We start from the raw sequence: 23,619 nt of genomic DNA on the forward strand, positions 1-23,619 counted from the left end.
CATTTCTGGAAAAAAAAATACCAAAAAAGCACAGACATGTGGCAGCTCAGCATCCCAGACTTTAGGTAGGACGGGAAAAGGATGCATTTCACCTCTGTGACCTCCCTATGCCCCTAACACAAAGCTCTTGAATATTTCACATTCAACAGTGGAGGAAATTGACCCTGACTTGCAAATCTAGGTGAGTAATCATACGAAGCTTGTTTCTTCAGTTTTTCAAACTAAACTGTGCTCATCTAAGCACTGCTGCCAACTCATGCCACTAGCAAAAGGAAAACTGACATCTGCTCTGCTCTGGTGCTGTCCTGCATGTCCCACCATCTGAGGGACAGACCAAGACAAACTTCCATTTTGTGCTAAAACAACTTTAAAACAATGGATTGTGAGGATTTTCAAACCAATCACCACTGCCTAACACCTGTGGAGTTCACCATACCAAACCTACAACTTCAGAATGGTTTTAAACAAGCAACATAGGGCTCACCAGTCTGAACAGAGGCTAACTTGCATGCAGAAAACCTGTATAGTAAACATGAGTATAAACTAGTTGCCCTGGGACTTAATTAGTACTTTACACAATTTTAAGGAATGTTGTGATAGCTGCACTATAGGAAAAAAATAATAGTGGGAATAATTTCAATCAATTTCACTGCCTGTATGTTAAAGGTTTTGTCGAAATGAACTTACTGTCAAATACAGACAAACAAGAGATTTCCAAATGTGAGATCCAGCAACATACAGTTCTGTTCACTGTCCTTCATATTCCTGCATGTAAACTAAACTTCTGGCATCCCCTTTTATTTTCCTTCCATACATGTTTTCATACATATTATGGATCTAGCCTGCCTGAAAGTACCATCCTTCAAAACCCCATTGCACCTACAAAATGCAACATGACAACCTCTTGTAAACCAAGAATCATGTAATGAGTGCTATGTTTCTGCTGTGCTCTGCTCGCTTCATTTGCTCTTTGTCACACATTGCATCTCCTGCATTTATTTTCAAGGCTGTAATTCTTATGGAACCCCAAATTCCTAAAAGATCAAGTCCCCACCACTCCCAATAACTCCCTTTTCAGGAGCAGTGACATTTGTATACCAATGACACTTGACTGCACAGGAGATGGGACTTGGCTGTGGGGCAGGCCCCTGACCAAAAGGATATGAAGACAGACCAGTAACAACACCAGTTACCACTTCCTGATCCATTTCCCTTTTGACATTATATTTACACATTTTACATGCAGAGAAAAAGGAGAAAACCTGAACACAAACATCAGTTTTCCTTGGGAAAGGGACATAGAGCAGTAACCGGACATACAGGCAACTAGCTTCTGTATTTACTTTTATCCCAAGAGGCTCTCAGTAACCACAGAAATGGGTGTGATACAGGAACCTGAGAAAAACACAGATTAAAACACAAGCATGAGCAACAGGTCAGGTGCTTAGGTTTTGTTTGGTAACAGGCTGGCAACTACTGTAAGGCATTTAAGATATTTTGTCTACAATACAATAAAAATGCTTTAACTTTTCCCAATTTAACTTCCTGCAGTGAGTAGAACAAAACATGCAGTTCTACACATGAGAATGACAGAAAGTCCCTGAGACACAGCTATTTTCAGTCTTTGCAGTTACATAAAGTAAATTTCAGTCAACAGCTCCATGACCTCTCACTGGCTCTCTATCCAGGGCAAAAACTCAAAACCAGGCATGCTGTGCTTCACACATCCAGCATATGAGATGATGTGAAGAGATCCCTACTTTACAGCTTTGTGTTGTATTTGGCAAACATTTCAAACAAAACTTTCCAACACAGCCTTCTTTGCTCTGTCAGTGGGATGTTAAACATAGCTGACTATGTTTTTAACTTTGGAAAAAGAAATCATTAATAGTGATTAGAAACAGCAGCTGCAGAAGAAAGTCTTCAATGTGTAAGTGCTTTAAAAGGATTTCCAGAGAAGTACAGAAAGAGGAAAATGCTACATTAATTCTGAACTGGGTCCTGGTCATACTGGGGGCAGCATTAGTTTTGTGAAAAAAAAATCTGCAACTGCAATATTTATCTTTGTAAAACACTGTGGAATGAAGTTAATAGGAAAAATCAATTTGCACTCGTAATATGTTCAAACAATTTTCAGATCACTTTTACTGTACAGCATGCAACTTCCTGAACAATTATTGTATTATAGCAGGTAAACTAACCATTTACACCTCTTGGAATTATTTCCCTGTGTGTTAATACTGTTACAAAAAGGTATTTTCCTTCAGCATTGCTGTCCTGTTGCACTATTCAGCAATATTTAAACCAGCTGCTGATTTCCATTTTTCCAGCATAATGCACTTTACTGCAAAAGACGCCCTCAGAAGACCTTACTAGAAATAGTTATCCAAGTCTGAAAACAGAGGTCCCTTGGGTCACACCTGCTATTTGTTTTTAATATTGTTGCATGCCTAGATTTGATAATTGAGCCTGGAACTGACAGTTGAGCCTGGAATTAGATGAACAGGTAAAAAACATGAGACAATTATTTCCCTGTTATGCTCTGTTGGTTTCCAGCTTTTTCTGCCCCGAATACAGACATCCGTAACTACATTCATCCACAGCCATCATTTCACTAACAAAAAAAAATGTTTACAAATGTTAACATTTTGACTGATATTAGAATTATAATATTGCTATAAATGCTCATTTTTTGTACCTGCACATGGAATAAATCTCAGTGGCCAGCTATGCCTCTTGATTGGCACATACCAATCTTGAGAGGCATTCCTATATTAATACCAGACTGGCTCCTTCTAGGGAGCAGCAATGCCAAACCCAGGTATGTTTGCTACACTGATTTAGCACAGTATGTGCCGCATGCGTGGGCATAATGCTGCCTGTAGATTTTGAAGCATGCTAATTTAACTGCTATTTGAAAATGTTAAATTTTACATATTGAATATGTACCACATCAGTTTAAAACTATTATTTATCATATTACTAGTAAATCACTAAAAAAAAAATTTCTATCCCATTTATTTTATCAAATAACTCCCAACAAAAGAAGCATGAATATCACAAACTACTCAAGTTTTAACTTCTTCTGGCATATCCATCACATCTAAACAAAAAGTAAAGCCATCCTCCATCCTCAAAACAAAGAAAATACTTATGCTTTGAATTTTAAGTCTGAAGTTAACTCAAGATCCTCATAAATTTAACTTTGTAAATTGCTAGATAAAAGTGGGACATTTTTATTGTCTCCCCTCCTCTGAAAAAAAAAAAAAAGGAAAAAAAAAGTTTTTGCACTTATTATTCTGCAAGGTGCCCAAAGTAAACCATGTTTAAAGTTAGTAAGTGGGGAGTTGCTTGCTGGTTTTACAGCATAGGAGCCCTGTACTTCTGAATCACTAAGCAGCTGGAGTCTGGTTTAATCACTTAACATCAATCAAGATGTAAACCAGCAGTTGGAGACCAAGGAATGCAACATTCATCTGAAACACAAAAGAAATAGCTAAGCTATCTTAGCTTCTGCCTAGACAGTTTGTACACTAGGAAAAGTCAATACATTACTTTTATATTGTGTCAGTAACATAAAATAACCAAATAGTAAGTTCACACCATACTTGAATTCGTAACTGACAATTTGTAGTAAGTGACAAAAGATCATAAAAATATTATTTTATAAAGGCTTGTAACCGTTAATGCAAAACATACTCATCTGGTACTGCCTTCTGGCAAACAGCAGCAGCAGTATATTGCAGCACTCCTCTCTTCAATAAATAAATAGTTAAAAGAAAAATGAGAGATTAAATTGCACACTCTAGGTTCCTGCCTTTTTCACCTGTTCATTCTCCAAGCCTGTGAAACACAATTCTTTTATTGTGTGTTTGCTAATATTAAAAACACAGCAATGTTGTATTCAACTCAATTGAGCACTACTGCCAGTCGTTTACGAGATCAAAGGATCTAATTATCCCTTCTGGTCTTCAGATCTGTAGATGTAAACTACACACTGTATCTAATCTATGAAAAAAAGCAAATACCCACCACAGTACACAAGAACTTCTCCCTAAAATAAAAGAAATGAGTAACCACATGGGACAGATGTCAGCCACATTACTTATTGCCATGTCGGAAGCAGCTCAGTTGCTATAGTGTTGAGGGGGAAATAAGACACTGTGAAGATTTGCCCAAGTCTTCAGCACATCTCAGGTTATCCTCTATAAAAAACAAGATTATAAATAACTGCCTCCATCATGGAAGACACAATCAGTCAACTTTAGTCAACTCTTTAGCAAACATCCAACACAGAACACAGACCCAGTTTGTGTGCAGGGATCCCACCTATTAGATATGTAAACATAGAACAACAATCCCCAACTCAAAGATCTTGCAGTCTAGGCATAGGATGACATTAAATATACACAGATCGATGCAATAGCACTTGGAAAGAAGGTATCACATTTGCGTCACAGCAGTGTCTACAGCATTCTTCAGGTGCAGGGAAGGCTTTACAGTGATTTTGTGTGTGTGTGTGTGTATGTGTGTGTGTGTATGCAGCTGCACACAAAAATGCACAACGCTGGTATTAATTGCTCATTACTACAGTGGGAATGCCATACCTGTTTTGGCAGCGCTTCTAGCTGGTATCAATACTCATAAGCCAGAAATAAATTTCCTATAAAGTATGACAAATGTGCTAAGATACCCATTCGCCTTTCAGCATTGAAGAGACAAGTTTGCTTATGTCCTGCTCTACTACAACCACCGAGTTGTTGCAGACAAGCTTTGTAGCCCCCTAAAATTGGGACTACCTAGCAAACTACTGATTCTTTATCTTAAATCACTTTGAGTCCTTTTAGGTGATGATACTGTGTTGATCGTTGTTTACTTAAGGGATTAGATATATTTAAGATTGGATTGTCACAGCTCTTTTCCCCTCCCATGTAATATGCAACGAGAAACCAGAGTGGGATGATGACGCTGAAATCGCATTTACCACCATTCTGGAGGTTCTTCTGAAAACAGGAACTTTCCTGATTGCTTGTCAAACCAGCTTCAGGGTCACTTCCTATCCTCAAGTGGCTCACAGCAGCTAAATAGATGAGAAAAATCAGATGCCCGATACATCCAAAGTTCTAGGGTTGATTTCTATGGCCAATTTTACAGTCAATTTATAATGAAAGTACAGGCTATTACAATGCTTTTTGATACCAAAAAGAGTAACTCTGGGAACCAGTCCTCCTCCTTTTAGCAAACTATTAAACCAGCAGAAATTGTAAGCAACATTCCTAAGTGAGTTTGGTGACATACTGAAACATGCAGAATGAAATAGGATGCTGCCCAGCATACAGCAAGCACTGAAGTTTTTTCTGTTGCAAGCACATAAGAGTAACCAGTGATGTCTGAATATTAAGCTCTGCTTTTAACCACTTTCTCACATACAGTTACTATCACTTCTGTTCTTCTAACATACCCTGTCATTACTGACAAAATGTACCCCACGCAAGTCACAGTTTAAATATTGTTAGCAGCATTTCAGAGAGAATTCTTGTGGTGGCAGAAGTCAGGCATTACATTTGGCCACTCAAGAGTGAAAAAGAAGTATTTTTTCAGGCTTCAGAGGGTCATTTTGGTATCGAAGAGGAAGATAAAAGCAGGAATCTTTTACAATATGAATTAGCAAATCAAAGCAAACAGGGATTCCACTCACTGATAACCTAACAGAAAAGAGACAATTATAAAACACATTCAGCACTGCTTGTTCTAGGCCACGTGATTATATCTTATGCCAACAGATTATATGATGGTAATTAAAACATAGAACACTCAATATAAATCTTAAAGAAAATAGAAATAAAACATTATTTCCAAGAAAAAACAGTGGTAACTGCAGCACCATGGACACTGAACTTGGTGTTTATCAGCACACTTTATTTTGATTATTTTAGTTATATGTCAAAGTGTTAGAAAGGCATTCATTTCAATCACTCAGAAAGATCCGTTATCATTTCCTCTTAATCTGAAAACTATTAAAATGCACTAAATCTCTCTGCTTAATTATTCCCTCTATTGTACTGTTTAACAAAGAAGGGGGGTTATGTATCAAAAATTTAAAAAAAGTATTTAAGTACAGTATTTATATTTCAATTTCTGCAGTAAAGTTACAATACATTTACACATATATTTCCCTAAAAAATTACTCTTACTAAGAAGCATATAGAAATACCAAACGCCTATATATCAAAACTGATTAAAGAAATTGCTGTCTAATAAGCTGAACCCCAAGAATGGAAATCTACAGAAATAGCACACATGAACTTGGTTTTGACTCAGTAGCATTTCTGAAAGACTCAGAGGATGCAGAGCTCTTTTTAAACTTCTTTAAAGAGATAAGAAATATTTACATAAAAATGTATTAGATTGAGAGTTCATTATTTTCTTCTTTCCTTTTTCAGCTCAATTTCACCCACTTCTTCTCCCTCCTATTTATACGCTTAGAAACTTGATTAATTTATTTTGCTACTTCAGCTAATGCCAGATGTAAAGATAAAAAAAAGGTGCTGAAACTAAACAATTATACGAACACAGGGAGAGAACCTATTGGTAGCTGAGGCTTAGCTACAAGTAGCAACAATTTTCCAGTGCTTCAAAATGCAAACAGAAAAAAATACCAAAAAAAGTGAAACAGGGAAAGGGTGGCAATACCAAATACACTGATTAGAGAGAAAGAAACCAGTGAAAAGTCTAAAGGAGAGGTGTGGTATTGCTACAGCCCAGTTCCCTATTTCACTTTTACGGCAGAACAGACCATAACAATTATTTAAACAAGCCACTGAAAAGCCAAGTCTTACCTCAAACAACATAGTGTAATGCATTCTTCAAACTCTTACAGTTAATTTTATAGGTGAGATTCATAATAGCTAATTACACAGATTACTCTGCTTGAATCTGAATCTTCTGCTTGTTAGACTTCTCAAATAGAAGGAAAAACAGTCACTCTTCCATTCACTGCTATCTTATTCTGTATTTCTGCTTGCACCTGCTGCAATCTGGTTTGTTCTATGACATTTTACTGACTTTCCTGCTTCAACATCAGGTCTGAAAGTGCTTCTATTATTACTTTTGTTTCCTCAAAGTGGTAGTGACAAATGATTAACTGGTACAGTAACCTTTTCTATGTGAAAGATTTCCTGTTTCTAATTACACAGAAATAGGGCTACCTTTAGTAGAATATTCATTTCAAAACCAATTTCAAATACAGCTGGAAGTATGTCCTGCAAAAAAAAACACAAAACAAAACACAACAAAAACAACCACACCTGCATTTTTATAATTAGACACAAAACCAGTCCTATTGCATTCAGTGGGAATATGCACCTACATTTACAAAAAGAGAACAGTTTTTGCACAAACAAGTTGGGCACTGACATTCAATTTAATGGAGTCTTTAAAGCCTAAAGCTCATTGTCAAAAAGGCTGAAAGATGGCATTCTTTCTGTGGCCTAAGGCAAGTTTAGCTTCATTCTTTTTAAGCATCAATGATACCAAGTGTTTGCTGTCAGTAACATAGTAGGTAACCTACACTCTTGCCAGATTTACACTGCCTGTCAAAGGAAATATTTTTCATACTTTCAACTAAAAGTCACTTTCCAGTTGCATGTCTCTATTAGCTGTGTAATATTTACCCAGATATTTACGACTTTCAGAACTTCATGTTTATTCTGGAATGAGCTTAACATTAAACCACAGAAAGGTAATTCATATATTGCAATAAATATATAGTAGTTCTATGAATCCCAAATCCAAGCATCTTGGATCGAGTGCTTTACATTATGCTTCCACTTCTGAAACTGTCTTCATGGTTCTGTTCCTTTGATAAGAGTATGAATTACTTTTAATACCTGAAACTAGAGATATTTGCGCTTAATTCGACTTCTCCATACTATTTTGTTTTCATAGCTGGTCCTGTATTTTTGTTAAGTATTTGGGTTTAGATTTGCATAGGTTGCTTATTTTCTTACCAACAAATCTGGAGCAATCATACTGTATATATGATGTCTTTAAGGAAATAAAATGTTTTGCAACTGGGGCCATCAGAACAAAGGAATTCATCCTAGATTCTCTCAGGCACAGCATGACTTTCAAGCCTGAATTAAACATACACACAGACATGGATCTGAAATGACTAACCACTTTTACTACACAGAAAATTAGTACGTGGCTTTGCACAGAGATCTACCTAATGGACAATTCTAAATTCGATCCTTAATTCTATGCCCACATGTTTAGCATGCAGGTCCTACTAACGTGTAAGCAGATCATAAATATTTGTTCCCTAGGACTTTGAAATGAAGAATGAAAAACATTTGTCTAAATAATTCAGGAAAATTGACTGGTCTTCACCATCCAGCAACCTGGCTATCCAGTGAAACACACAACAGGAACATGCTTTTCAACTGCCTGAAATGCAAGCAATGCCAATACTATAACTGACATCACAAAACATAGGGTTTTTTCTAACTTTTTGCCAAACCCTTATATCCATGACCTGGCATTGTTTCAGGCCTTTTATTAAACTGCATACAAAGAAAATGCACTGCTTCAAAGAGACATTTCAATTAGTATTTTATCCAGCTTAACATTTAATCCAATTTATCCAGGTTTGAATTTAAAACCAAAGTCTTAAAAGAAACACAACTTTCATTTTCTTCCACCCTAGCACAGACTCAATTCAAGCCATATATGGGGACATGATTTTACCACCCCATCACTCATGACCTAGAGCAACCTAGGGAGATTTCAACAAAGGTTACAACTAAAAATTCAGGAAATAAAAGAGAAATATACAAGTTACTAAAAGACTAGGATGTTAATATGGTAAGGTTCTTCAACTGATACACATTACCTATATCCTAAGGTCTTCCACAGTAGTTCATAGGAAAAAAAAATCTCAGCAGCTACACAAGTTGGACTTTAAAGTGATAGAGCACCTTGTTATTCGAATTGTATCAATGGAAGTGATAATGAGAAATAACTAAATCATTCCCAAATCCAAAAAAGGATACTGAAAACTCCTAGCACCAAAGCTTCTTTCTCTTAAGGAAAGCCTGCAATGTTGCGGTAAATTAAAGTTTAAAGAAAAAAAGCTATGCAAAACAAACTTCTAAGTCTGGTTTTGCAGCTCTGTTATTCTTGTCTCAGGCTTAAGGAAATTTATTACTTCCTCCTCCTCCTGCTTGTACCACTAAGAAATCCAGAATACAAGTCTCTAAATCCTCTGCCTACAACTGTGTTACATTTAGGTGATTTAGCTGAAAATGCAAGTCCTTTTGCTTGGGGGCAGGGAAGACGCCCCCTAAACCTACAATAAAAAAAAAAAACACAACACAAAAAAAGAAAGGTCCTTTTAAAGCGGTTATAAAAGTACATTTGTGGTTCTCTGCTATTTATACTAGAGAGAAAGAAGGCCTGAAAAATTGGCAGCAGGAATTTCTGCATGTTTTGTATCTCAGAAATACAAGTATACCAAGAATTTTCTTTTGTGGTTTCACTGAAGAAATCTTCAGATTTCTAAGACTAGGAAGTGAAAGAATTGTCTCATTCCTCTGCTAGAGGATGTGCTGTCACATATCTGCTATGGTAAATAATAAGCAATTGTCAGGACTCTGAATTAAACAATGACAGAAATTATGTTTTTTAAAGCCATTTGAATAAAAACCCCTTGTAATTATCTTTTTTTTTTAGAATAATTTGAGAAAGTGGTGATAACATTTTAGCATAAAAGATGTGGAAAACAACAAAGAATAAAAATATATAGGCTTATTTCAGATAACTTTTGTATGCCACAAAGCAGTAATAAAGATGAAAACAGATCTTATTTTCAATGCAGATCATCACTTGACCATTAGAGAAGGTGCTGTTGAAATAAAAGGCTTATTTCACAGAAGTAGTATTTTAAAATTTGCACTTTACAGCTGTTCCACAGGGAAATGGTGGAGGGAGTAATATAATTTTCAACAGGCAAGTACTCCCACACATTGTCTCCATGTGAAAATCTTGAGGCTATCAGCCACTAGCTGCCATTAGCTAAAACCGAAAGCCTTGTTTCACAGCCAAGTGAACTCTTCTTTATGTCAACATGAAGATTTACTGGCACTCAGAACAGTGTACCCCACCTTCAAGGTAAAAAGTTTGACGCAAATATCTGAGATAGCCCTATCAGCTCCACATTTCAGCTCCTCCCACCTGAACTGGCTTCTCTTGTCTAAGTCAACTAATGCACAATTCAATAGCCTTGACTTACTGTGAGATGTGAGTTATTGGGGTCAACAGTGTCTCACCCTCCAGATCAAGCTCATCGGCAAAACTGCTGGTCCTGATGTAGTGTCCTGTGCTCACATCTAAAAAAGTCGGGCTTTTTTTCACTGTGAGGAAACATGTAGATAACAGTTAAAGCAATAGCATTAGTTTTGTTCAAGAAAGGTCTACGCATCATTTGGATCTCTTTAATACTGTGTGTGTTTTAACACAATATTGAAAAAGGAAGTTGCTACCAAAAAAATGTATATACTGCAGAGTTCATGAAAAGCAAAACTTTAACTCTTCTACCCAAATAATTTCAACTTCCACCGAAGGCTTAAAATGAGTATTTGTTTCCTTTTTGTTGTTGTTGTTCATAATCCTTATACACTACAATCTAGAGTATTTATACCACAGGCTGCATCATGCATTAAAACTTACTGTACAATACTCAGCCATACCATGAACCACCACACTATGGCAATAGTGCATAAGTGCCAGACAATGACAAGACCAGTTCCTGTTTACATCAACTCTACTTCATGTTTTAGTTTATAATACCAGTTTCTGGATGAAGAAATCAGACCTACATCAACAAAGGAGCCAAGGCATTTTCACAGTGAGCAGTCAGCTCCTGTCACACACAGAGTTGGTCTACTGGTTCCCAATCCCTCTCACACTTTAGGCACAAGGATGCCTCATCTTTGAGCCGAGACATGAAGCAGGTGTCAAGATACTCAGGTAACCAATAGGAGGTCCTTGTTATGAAGGCAACTTCAAAAAACTTCAGATAGTGCAAATTTTTAGGGGCAAAGTTACGTTACTTGTATACCAACACTTAATACGCATCCAGGAAATTAGGCAGAGTATTACAGATTTCATTTTTAAACTCAGGCTCTAGGATTCTTCCAGACTCTAACATTAAGAACCCTAAGTGCTTTTTCCAGCATGGCTCTAACTTTTCTTACAGAAATACAAAATTTAACTATAAATAAATCACTATGATATTTATACATGTCCATATGTATTCATTCTCTATAGGAATTCATACTCTATATGAATTCTATAGAGAATAAAAAAACAAGGAAAATTACGTAGAAATAATTCGTAAATTGTGACACCTCCACAGAAATCTTTAACTGGCCGGCTTGTTCACTGACATTGTAACAGTGTTGTAATTTATGAATTTACTGTATTAAATAAAATACTTTATATTATAACAGTGAAGAATGCCCTGCCCAAATGCTACATGAAAACTAAAAGGAATGCCACAGAAATAGTTAACTTAAAGGAAGCTGAACCTAGTAAGAAGAGAAATGGGGATATCAGGAAAAAATTTTCTTTTTAAATGCAACCATTTTACTCAAGTAAGTAGATATCTTCATATAGCAGAAATGGTTTTGAACGTTTACAAATAATCAGAAGAGAAAATGTTATATCATCACACACATGGCCATTTAAAATTACAATACTAAAGTCTGCTCCCAAAAAATTGTAATAGGAAAGGAAACCCTCTGAAATCACATTAAAAAATGGGAGACACAAGTGCTAAGAGATAAAATTCTTAAAAACAGGAGCCACTTGCAGCATTTAAAAACTAGAATTATACAGTAAGTTTTAGCAAATGTTAGCTTTCTTGTTTTCAGTTTTAGTACCATATTATTTAATCACTTTGATGTAGCTTTCATCCAAGATAGTGGCTGTGAAACAAGCAAAACAGTTCCTGGTTCAGATATGCAGCAAAATGTCTTGTCAAACAGATCCATCTTGGCTTTCACTAAAGTAATTTTCTGTTTTCATTTTTACAAGATACAAATGAAACTTTCCTAGTTTCTGGGCAAGAAGAAAACAGCTTTTTCAGTTTTGCTGATGACAAGTCAGAAAACTGCTGAACTTGAAACCATGTGAAGTGTTTGCTGAACACTCACTAAACTGCTTATGAGAGATACAATACACACAGTACACATGTGGATTTGTAGAAATGGCTATTCTTGGATCACTCAAGACTCCCCTTTTCAGCTTCATGGGAGGGGAGAGGAGGTGTGGCACCATGAAAAAGGAACAAGAAGCCAACCCCGTACCTCAGACTATCTGAAAGTGCTGTTATCTGAGAATAGAGTTGAAGAGCTGCTTTATAGGAGGCAAACATGGTATCTCCCTTCCTCTTTTTATTCCTAACAAGAATGTAACTATGATCAGTCTGTTCTGCTGACCAGTCCAGCCCTCTGCTCTTTATGCTTTCATTCTTAAATCTATGTTGCTGCTTCCAAACGAAGGAGGAACTACTCCAAACCACAACCATGCAACCTGCTTAGACAGAAACGAGGAACCAAGGAAAGAACATGGCATAAATGAGAGCTCCCCTGTCACAAAGTGCCCTGAGACAAGGCTCAAGCAGAGCACCAGGGAGCACATGCTGTTGCAGCATATTTTTTTAATTTATAAAAATTAATTTCATAGCTACTGGAATTTTGCGGAGTCTGTCACAGAACAGTGTTTAAAAAAAGAAAAAGACACGACACTAGATTTCTAAATAAGCAGGCTAAAGGAATAAAAAAATGAAGCTTTAGGAACTCATTTTCAATGCATAATAATAAGTGAATATAAAACAGGAAATAGCTGTCACAAGGGACATTTACTATCATTCAGGGGGCTCCAAGCTTTATTTTCTCAATTTCTGATGAACAGCAGCAGCAGCAGCTATGGTAACAGGCACAACTATCCATGTGATAATGTTGAGCCAAGCCCTATTTTGAAATGGCAGAAAATACATGCCCCACAATAAGAACCCCTGCTTTAGAACAGAAATTGTGAACCTTCAGAAACATTCAAGGTGAGGTTGGACAGGGCTCTGAGAAACCCGAGTTGTCCCTGCTGATTGCAGGAGGGTTGGACTAGATGACCTTTAAAAGGTCCCTTCCAACCCAAACTATTCAATGATTCTATGAACCTTGAATGAAGGATTATAAACACAATAACAAGAAATTACTGATGCGTTTTCTATACTACCAACACAACAATTTTATATACAATATGACATGTATGCAGATGCTTTTCTGGTAGTGGCATATTTGGCTGGTAGGACAGAAAATATTTTACACTTCCTTTTTTTCAAACACAGACAATAAATTTAAACACTTCACAGCACTTTTCATGGAAAATCTGTGTTTCAATTAGTGCATTTAGAAAATACTTCTGTTCTACAAAAGATTTATTTCATTTAAACATTTGCACTTCACAACCTGAGCAACTTTCCAAACTCAAAATACTGACAGGCCTTCTTCCTTTAAAAATCATCTATATAATTTTCTGTGCCACACCAGACAACTCCAGACAAAGAATTGCAAGGATTTAGTAATTAACAAAGGTGACAGAGCAATGAAATATTATGAGCTTTACCTGGAGAGGAAGGAGCACTGGAAGACTGCTGGTCTGCAGAAAAGGATGGCCAGGAGCGTTGACAATCTGAGTTAGAGTAAAGACGCACATAAAACAGAGGTGGAGGGGTGGGGGGAGAAAAAAGCTCCAGGCAGGCAGCTGAGGAGATGCAGACATACCTAAAATATAGTATGCTGTACCTGACATCTTTAAACACAAAATAAAAAAATGCTGTGGAAAAGAGTTTGTATGAAACTCTTAGTGTGCATTACACCTTAGCAGAACATGAAATTGCCACCAGGGGAGTCAGCCCATTCTTCATGACAGTGTCACCTGCTGCAGGACATTTCTCCCTACATGCAAGTTGTATTTTGAGAAAGGTAATCTGTATGTTTGTCCCTTCCTTCTTGACTTTAGTGTTTCTTCTAGCATCTCCCTCTCCAAAGTGTACAACCTTCTACAGGTCAGAACCCTCTTGCTCCGGTTCATACCATTCATGGTGTAGCCAGTTTCTAGTCAGACTTCGGTGCTACCAGGTGGTGAGAGCAGTACTGCCACTCCATGTTTTGAGCTGCCTGATGCATCCCATACAGACCATTTGAAGCTGCCCACTAGAACCATCTACGCCAAGTGAGACTGCTTCAAGCTGAATTTCTTGGGGAAAAGTTTCAGGCAAGAAAGAGGAGTCGATGATGAGAAAGAGACTCAGCAAAATGTAACGTTCATGCCATGCTTACTTATTTTGAATAGTATTATCCTTTTAATAACTATTTCATTAAGAAATGCCTTTGGACTCACACACTGGGACAACATTCTTGAAGTCACTGTGAGAACAGTGTTAGGTAACCCTCTCAGGTCCACTGAGCTCATGCTGCCTGGCTAGGAAATTGAAGCTGAACCTATGGGTGGCTGGCAAAGCTCCTCTGATATTTCCCTCAGATGAAAGAACTTCTTGTTCATATAAAACAGGTGACTTCAGCAGCTTTTGCTGCTCTTCTGAGCTTGATCCCCAGTGGAGATGCACCACTTGAAATATAGCAGAAAAGTGGAATTGGAAAATTGGCAAATCAAGATTTGGTCAGGGGTAGCCAAGGAGCTTCAGTTTGTTTTCTGCTATTTTACCACCTTGATTGCACCTGTTGGTAGACCACATGGGTTCTGAGGACAAAAACTGAACCTTGTATTTTCAGCTGATTTAATCCAAGCCTGAGCATCCTTGCATTCTATTGCTGAAAAGAAGCCTCCATTGTCTTTAATGGATGACAACTAAGACAACTTACAGGTGGCTCACAGCACTTTCACTAAATCAGAGGGGTTTTGCCCAGACCTAGCTCTAACACTAGAGTCTTTGGGGAACACTCAATTGTTAAGAAAGTGCCTAAGAAAGCACATTAGAAATGTCACAGGACTACATGGCTGCTTAAATGATCCCAGAATCCAGACAAACAGTAAAATAAATTATATAATTTATGGGTCCCCATCTGTTCACAAATAGCTACAGCACATTTTTATAGGAACAGACGTGTGTACTCCAGAATGCACAATATTGGAGGTTAAATCTGGAAATTTTTCCATCCCAATCTATTTGCTTAGAAATTTATTCTCAGCTATATGCTCAGATAATTTAACTACTGGATGAATTATAATTTATTTATATGTAAATTATCTTTTTCTGTTGGTTATAAGCAACTTTTCTTAATAAAAAAAGGAGAGAAACAGATCATCTACTTATGTAAATGAGTGTCCACTTTTCTCTTTGTAATGGAACTGTGGGTGCAATTGTGACAACAAATGTGAGAATGTACATTTTTGGCTGTCTAGATCTCCTTGGCTGCAAAAGATTTCTTAGAAACTATATGGCACCAGACACACATGAAATGCACAGCAAACAATACATTGTTATAAGCTGGCATGCCATAGATAAAATTATTTTCCTCAACTTACCAAGCAATTTTAACATTCCTGCTTGTCCTGTATACTTGTAAACATTTAGAGAGAGCAGAATACAGATGAAAAAGAAAAAAGATACATGTCAGAAGAAATTAAGAGAAAATCCTTTAATTGAAAGCTACACAGCTGATTTTTGAAGTGGCAATAGTAGGCTGCCTGCAAATCATATTGTCCTTCAATCAGCTTAGAAACTTAGTGATAAAAGGTGGAACTCTACAAATCTAAGCAGTTGTACAATTCACTGATTGGATTGTTTTCAAGGAAGATATCTGTAGTGAAAGTCTGAGAACAGACTAAACTTAGTACTTGTGCACCTTTTAACAGCTATGTCATTTCTACCAACAGATGCAATTAACAGTCATTCCTAAACAGAGGCAGAGAAAAAGTGGCGAAGCATCGGTGTTACAAAACACGACAAGACAGAAGCGTATGGAAAAAAGGATACTGAAGATGAGACTTTCTGGTTGAATTAAAATATGCCTGGTGCCAGCCCACATTGTTACCTTATTTTAAAGGACATTAGGCTTAATCAGGTCAGACAAAATTTTGAGGAGAAAACAAATAAGTACTTAAAGTATCAATAAAACACACCTAAAAATTAAAGCTCACTCTTGTTGCCAAAACTTGAGCAATACATAGTAGAACTTCTAATAAAAGTACATCTGTAAAAAAGCCACATTGTAAATTCAGAGTTATTTTGGAAGTTCATTACAGCTAAATTAACTATAACTAAGCCATTAATTGAAAGGTGACTATTAAAGTTCTTTCTTTCTTTCCCCAATACTATACCATTTTGTATAGTGTCAGTTAATACAGGTGGATCCACATTTATCCTAAGTACATCTAACTTCAAAATTTGATTCACAGCCTACTCCACTGAGCAGATGGCAGGAGCACATGATGGTTTCATGTAGCAGACTGTTCAGCGCAGCCAAGACACGTGAATCCTTTTTGATTGAAGTACAAGCACAATAGTAACACATCTCAGTAAATTTCATGTGGAAAGGCTGTCAGCTAATTCCTGTAGTTTCAGACAACTGCAGAATTGGTGAATGTATGCACCAGCCTTAGAGACAGTAGCTCTTCTAGCAAGTAAAAATGACAATCTTAGTTTGCCTGCAGTGGAGTATGCTCATTAAAGGAATGGCTGAATCTTAACAGACAAGATAGCAACCAAAGTCCAAAATAAAAGTGCTTGTGCTTTAGAATGACGAGTGTATTCTGTCCTCATTCTTTCTCCTTCAGAAATTAAACAGGACCTCTGTGTAAATCATTAATAGAAGGCATTACAGATACCAACATTTTATAATGGACATTCTTACCAGGATTTTCATATGCTTCAAAACTGAAATCAGGTTTCCTGTCCTCCATCACGTGGTCATAAGTTATGTGTGGAACAGTTAATGTCCTATCTGGAGAAGAAGGCCCATTGTCTTTGTCTAATTTAAATTTCTTCCTTTTAACCTAAAAACACACATAAACTAGATTACCCAAGCCAAGACAAATTTAAATGTCTCTTCAGCAATGTCTTCAATAATAATGCAGTCCCCAGTGAACTGTAACCAGACAAAAGAGTGCCTGATGAATTGCATTTTCATGATGGTATACCACACATTTCTCAGCACGATTGACCCCATCCCACCAAAACTGGCTAATCATTAGAGTTCTGCACATTATCATTAGCAAATCCCTTGCCTGCAGAAAAAAAAATCTGCTACCTCTGTGACAGTTTATCTAAATAAAATTATTCTAGAATATCTTTACCATTTTATGGGCGCAATAAATAATACCTTCAACAAAAAGCAAAGGGATATATTGTCACTGAGCTTAGACGAGCCTGGGTTTCTAGGGAAGATTTTTGCACACCATCCTCTCCTTCAAACCTGAGACTACTCTGCAATACTTTTACAACAGTGAGGATGAATTATTACATAATCTAAAGATTCTGAAAAATGCATTTTGTTGTTCTTTAAACAAAAATAAAAAAATCGATCTCAAATTATGGAATTGGTTTATACCAAAATATTATCTTACATAGGCACAAGATGTCTTTACCATAGAAGCTTAGAAAGCCACAAAATTAATAATCAAGAGAAGCAGCAGTTGTTTTTTTTTGTTGTTCTGTGGTTTTGGGGGTGGGATTTTTTGTTGCTGGTTTGGTTTTTTTTTTTGTTGGTGGTTTTGTTGTTTTGGGGGGTTTTTGGTTGGGTTGGTGCTTCGGTTTTGTTTTGGTTTGGTTTTTTTACCCAATTAAGAGTTACTGTTTTGGAAACAGTAGCAACAATAAGTTACTGATTGATGTGCTTGAGTTAGGTCGTTATTGCTCTTTTCCAGACCCACAGATCCATTAAAAAAGTCAACCTTGAGAACAGAAGGAAATTAAGTTACAGTTTAAAATGTTTATATACTGAAAATCTCAAAACTGAAATGAAACTTTGAAATCAAGTAATAATCTGTAACACAAACACAACATAGCCTCTAGAGAATAAATAAATTCAAGCTAATTAAGAAGTTTTAAATTACTATAATAGGAAATGTTAGTTACTGGTACCATCACTGATTTCTTCGGTTTTGGGCTGGGTGACAGCAAATGATAATTTCTGGCAGGTTTTCTAATATATATTTTCCATGTAGAAGAGTCTGGGTTTTCTGCTGCGTAGCATCGCCATGCAGTCTAGAACAAATGTTTTAAGCAACAAAACAATGAATGCAATCAGATTTGTAGCTATCTGTAGTACAAAGGAACTTCCAAGTAGCATGTTAGTCATTTTTATTTAATAGTATTGAATTTCCCCACTGGAAACCTGAACTCAGCCTAGTTTAGAATCTTTATTTAGTAAACAGAAACCACATAGTTTGAATTGGGGAAACCAGAAGGGAAGGTCAGTCTTTTCAAGTGCAACTTTTGTTCACATCAGCAACAAGTAACAAGAGAGAATTCCAGACTGCACTCAAAAGATTGGGGTTGAATTTCTTGCACAGCCCAAGTTTCCCTCTCTGACTTTGAGCATTTTGCCTATTGCATCCTATATTTCAGGCTTCTACTCAGAAAACAAAAATTATTCTTCCCTGACTCACGGAACACTATCAGAAAAAAAGCCATTGTGACACGGTCAGTAGGGCTATATTCATACAAAGAAGTAAGATTGAGGGCATGAGGGAAGATCAGCAATGGTTAACCAGGAGCCAAAACCGCAAACCAATTGTCCCTTCTGCCAACCACCAATGATTAAAGTACTATGTTCTAAGACAAAAAGGAGGAAAAACAGCACTGGGAAACAAGACCAATCAGGGACAAAACATGACTGCATTCTCTCTTAAATGTGTAAATATATCAGAGTTGGTTAATAATCACACACTACATGAAAAAAGGACATATAAACATACACAAATTTAAAGTGGCACAAACTTAAAGTGGCAAAGTCCAGAAAATACAAGATGAAAAAAAACAGAGCAAGGCAGAATGACAGAGGAAAACAGAAGCAGTTGGAAAGTAAAGGATCAGATAGTCGCCATGTAGTTCTCATCATGGTTAATAATATACTAAAGAAACAACGGTCCTCCAGAAGAAAATAGAAGGAATACAGGAAAACAAAAAATAAAATGTATCACTCATTTCAGCTGCTGTCTTGTACCATAAACCTTTTGGCTTAAAAATAATCTTTTTGTCAGTTATTTGTAGAGCACTTATTAAATTGGGTCTTTAGAAGTCTGAGACTATTAGTAAATCATAATTACCACTATTGAGAACAGGTAATCAGCAACTCATTGTCTATCCTCTACTCCTTCTCAACATTTCTGATGGAGCCAAGTACAACACTCTGGACATGAAGTCTCTGGCTTCCTCTAATTTGGGGTTCATTACCCAAAAGAATCAGTGGGAACACTAAAAAATTATTCTTTACAAACCCATACCTTTTTCTGACCATGCAATCCAAACGAAACACACTGTGTCTGAAAATTCTTGGCTAATTTCTGCCTCTAACCAGAGCCCTAAATTTAAACCTTTTTCACATTAACTCTGGGACTGTTTAGTTTCAAGCATAACCTTTAACAGTTAGCTACTGTTTCCATAAAGAGCCTGACCTAGAAATCCACATTCACTCATGAAGCTAGAGAAATAAGAGAACGCAAAAATGATGCGGCTTAGATGCACATCTAGATTTCTTTTAAATTTGATCCCTGTGCTTCTAAAGCTACAGGCAGATACTGAGTAAGGGAGGAAAAGCTGATAAAACCTAGAATAAAACAATATTAATACTTCCCCAGGGTGAATTGCTGGCTCCACTGAAGTAAAGGATAAAATCTCATTGACCTTTCTGATGCAACTGTATTTTTAACAGAGAGGATCAAAATTTTTCTGCCTGTATCCTACAAGAAAAGGCTCATTTTGCTGAACTCCAGTTGTTCCCAGCCACATACCCTGGAGCTGAAAAGTTCAGACAAGATCTTCCCATTTAACATTCTGACTTAATTCTCCTAAATTCGATATTTTTAAGAATTTATTTGTCCCATGGAGAATGAAGATTATCTGGCTTTTTATAAGGAACGATGTACTTTAAAACTACAAATTCATGTGAAGCCTCCTCTGTCTTTCACTACTGCAAGCATAGCATTTCCATAACATTTTCTCCAGGTAAATTGTTCAATAACTACAAGATAGGCTTCAATTTTGATTTTAAACAGCTGAATTAAACAGTTGCATCGATTTGGAAGTGAATTTTTCTGCTCTATAGTTCACATTAAAGGTCAGATTTCCAAAACCATTTAGAAGACTGTCCTGGGTTCAGCAGTAGCAGTCATGTTTCTCCTTCTTGGTAGCTGGTGCAGTGCAGTGTTTTGACTTTCGGCCTGGGAACAGAGCTGATAACAAGGATGTTTTGGTTTGGCCAAGGACTTTGTGGGCCTCATGCTCTGCCAGGGAGGAGGGGAAGCCGGGAGGAAGCAGAGACAGGACACCTGACCCAAGCTAGCCAAAGAGGTATTCCATACCACAGCACGTCATGCCCGGGATGTAACTGGGAGTTAGCCGGAAGGGCTGGGAGACTGCGGGGTTGGAAGAGGTATTGGTCAGAGCTTGGTCGGGCTGGGGGGCCGAGTTATCAGTTGGCTGGTGGTGAGATGTTGTATTCTGTTCCCTTGTTATTTCCTTTATCATTATTATTATTGGTGGTCGCAGTAGTGATTTGTGTTATACCTTAGTTACTAAACTGTTCTTATCTCAACCTGTGGGAGTTGCATTCTTTTTGATTCTCCTCTCCATCCCTCCGGGAGTAGGGGAAGGGAAAGAAGGGGGAGAGTGAGTGAATGAGTTATCTGCCTGGTTTTAAACCACGACATCTGTAACTCCTATTCAATTTCTAGGGGGAATCAGGCATGAAAATACTGCCAACAGTTTAGGAAAAAAAAAAAAAAGCCACAAAAAACTATAAATGGAAATAAGTTATAGTAATCAAAATGCAAGAAGTCAGTACCTGTATGAGAGAAGCAGCAGCTGGAATTTGACGGTTGAAATGCTTCTGTCTTTGTTTCTGTTGTACCTTTAGGGCAAAGCCTGAACCAAGAATTCCCTGTGGGAAGAAAGAAAACACAGATCTAATTTTTTTTTAAGGGAAGGGGAGAAAAACACACATAATCTTACCAAATTCTGTTGCATTAATAAACTTCCATTCAGCATCATAAAACCCAAATAATTTTTTAGAGGAAATGACTTAATGCTGTTAAGTTTTTACACTGAGTTAGTATTACTTGTTGAAACAAACTATGAATGCTGTCATGCCCTGATCCAAAGCCTATTTAAGTCAACTGGACTCAAATACTAAAGAGTGAGCAGAAAGGATACTTCATACCCTCTAAAAGCCTTATAAATGCTTGTCCAGGGGAATGAAAGAATAAGGAGAAATATTAACTGATGTGCCTAACTTCATTTTTATGAAAAGTAAAGCTTTGCCATGGCACTGTTCAGGTCACAAGAAAGACCTTTTAACTGTAGTATGGTAAGCCATGCTGGGAGAAAAGGACAAAGAAGAGGGAAAGAAATATTACAAAATAATGGTCAGGACTTCAGTGAGTTCAACACAAGGCTATCTAATTCACTCTCAGGACAAGGGACATGGACTAATGGCACTGGATGGTGTACAACCCAAAATACCCTCCAAACACAGTACAAATATTAAGTCCAAAATTGAGTGTAGTGCAAGTCATTTATATAGTCATTTGCATAGCTATAGACATATTTTACAGAGGTTTAATAAAAGAGATAAAAATAAGATCTTCTATAAATCAGCTTACATGACTACACCTACCCAACAAAAGCATAATTCATTCTTTACTTATGGTAGTCAAGGTGTCAGAGCAGACAGGGATCATGGCTCAACCTTTAAGAAATGTACTACTCAAGTGCTTTGAAAGGGACAGGAAAGGCCCTTCCTATTGTGTTTATTTAGTAAAGACCAAAGAGCTAATGTTTCTCTAAGATCACTTAGATCTTAGAAATGAAGGACCTTTGCTAAATTAAGAACCCATGCTAGTTGTGTTTGGCCACAACAATTACTTCAGCCAGCTCCTCATATTTAAAAAGGCAACAAGGCAGCATGCAATAATTACTCCCTATCAACTATTTACTGCTAGAGCGTCAAACCCTAAATTTCCCTTTGGGCCTACTCACAAGAACAATTTAATTCAGTAATAATCACACATTGATAAAAGGGTGTTTGCTGTTGTTTCACTTCTATAAATGACTAGGGAAATCTCATAGGTAAACATAAAAGCAGCTCTGTGAAGGTGGGGCTGCTACACCTTATTTATAAAACATCATCTTTACTGGCGCTCAAGTCTGAGGGGAAAAAAAATAAAAATTAAACAAAACAAACTAAACCAACCAACCAACCAAAAGCAAACACAAATAAACCCCACAACTCTTTGGTCAAAATGGGATCTTCCAGCATTTTTCTTACAGATCATTTCATTTACCAGATCTCTCTTCTAAACAAGGAATAAATGTGATAGAGATTACAGTGAGGAGGGAGAAAGAATATGCTTTAAAGGCAAACTTATGTTGGAGAGTCTAAAAATTTACATTTAATTACACTCCTCTGCAAAAGGCTGTGTGCCTCTAAAGTAACTGACTAATTTTAAAAAGCCAACAAAGTTTAAAACGCTACCAGTTCATGTTGCAAAGAATTTTTGTGACCACATTAGTATAAAAATAGTCTTCTCATCCATCCTGTATTTAACCCCACCACTTCCCTACCACAACTACACAAGCCTCTGAAAACACAATTGTTCATAACACTGAACTGAAACATTGAAAAATGAACATTTTAACAGCACAGTTCAGATTGTGCAAAAAAATTTAACAGCACAATTCAGGGGTATTGCTAAATTGGAGGGTGGAGTGGCAGGGGTGGAGAAACCAAAAACACAAAAACACCACAGAGAAACCCCACTCCCAAACCCTTAACTAGCCTTGGCACTGAACATTTCAGTTTTTAAACCACAGTCCAGGTTTCACCAATTTTGAATTTACCCTTGGTACTCAAATGCCTTGTTTCTTGTTAGAAACTACTTTGGAACTTGTTCTCAGTGCAAAGTGCTATTACACCTTTAAAATCTCAGCCCTAGGTCACTTTTGAAAATAGGACTTTGGCCGTGGACAGATGCTAATCTGGCAAAGAGCTCCATCAGTGTCCCTGGTTATTTATTGTTGTCTCTCTAACAGAGACACCTTTCCAGCAGCTTTGCTAGAAGAAGGATGTGGATGAGAACTCTGCAGTTCACCCTGAACTTAATCAGTTGAATAAGCTATAAGTGAATACCTTAAAAAGCTAAAACACCACTAAGTCGCTGAGTCCAGAAATAATTAGAATCATAGACTCATAGAATAGTTAGGGTTGGAAAGGACCTTGAGATCATCTAGTTCCAACACCCCTGCCATGGGCAGGGAGACCTCACACTAAACCATCTCACCCAAGGCTTCGTCCAACCTGGCCTTGAACACTGCCA

The 23,619-nt window shown here is 37.1% G+C and overlaps 1 protein-coding gene across 6 annotated transcripts in view; it reads right to left on the reverse strand.

The window, feature by feature from the left end:
* Positions 1-23,619, reverse strand: part of KCNQ1 (potassium voltage-gated channel subfamily Q member 1) — a 392,885-nt gene that overhangs the window by 232,901 nt on the left and 136,365 nt on the right. For 3 of the 6 annotated variants that reach the window (XM_057412834.1, XM_057412829.1, XM_057412833.1), the window contains exons 8-13: positions 21,090-21,185; positions 18,167-18,289; positions 16,938-17,079; positions 15,610-15,636; positions 13,687-13,752; positions 10,292-10,412 (exon numbers count right to left, since the gene is read on the reverse strand). In XM_057412834.1, the coding sequence (XP_057268817.1) occupies positions 10,292-10,412; positions 13,687-13,752; positions 15,610-15,636; positions 16,938-17,079; positions 18,167-18,289; positions 21,090-21,185 (575 nt within the window). The remainder of the gene's footprint in view (positions 1-10,291; positions 10,413-13,686; positions 13,753-15,609; positions 15,637-16,937; positions 17,080-18,166; positions 18,290-21,089; positions 21,186-23,619) is intronic. The other 3 variants (XM_057412830.1, XM_057412831.1, XM_057412832.1) reach the window with 3 other exon arrangements.

This window comes from Pezoporus wallicus, unplaced genomic scaffold (assembly GCF_028554395.1).
Source record: "Pezoporus wallicus isolate ANWC-B61680 ecotype Strahan unplaced genomic scaffold, APGP_CSIRO_Pwel_v1 scaffold_6885, whole genome shotgun sequence".
Lineage (NCBI taxonomy): Eukaryota > Metazoa > Chordata > Aves > Psittaciformes > Psittacidae > Pezoporus > Pezoporus wallicus.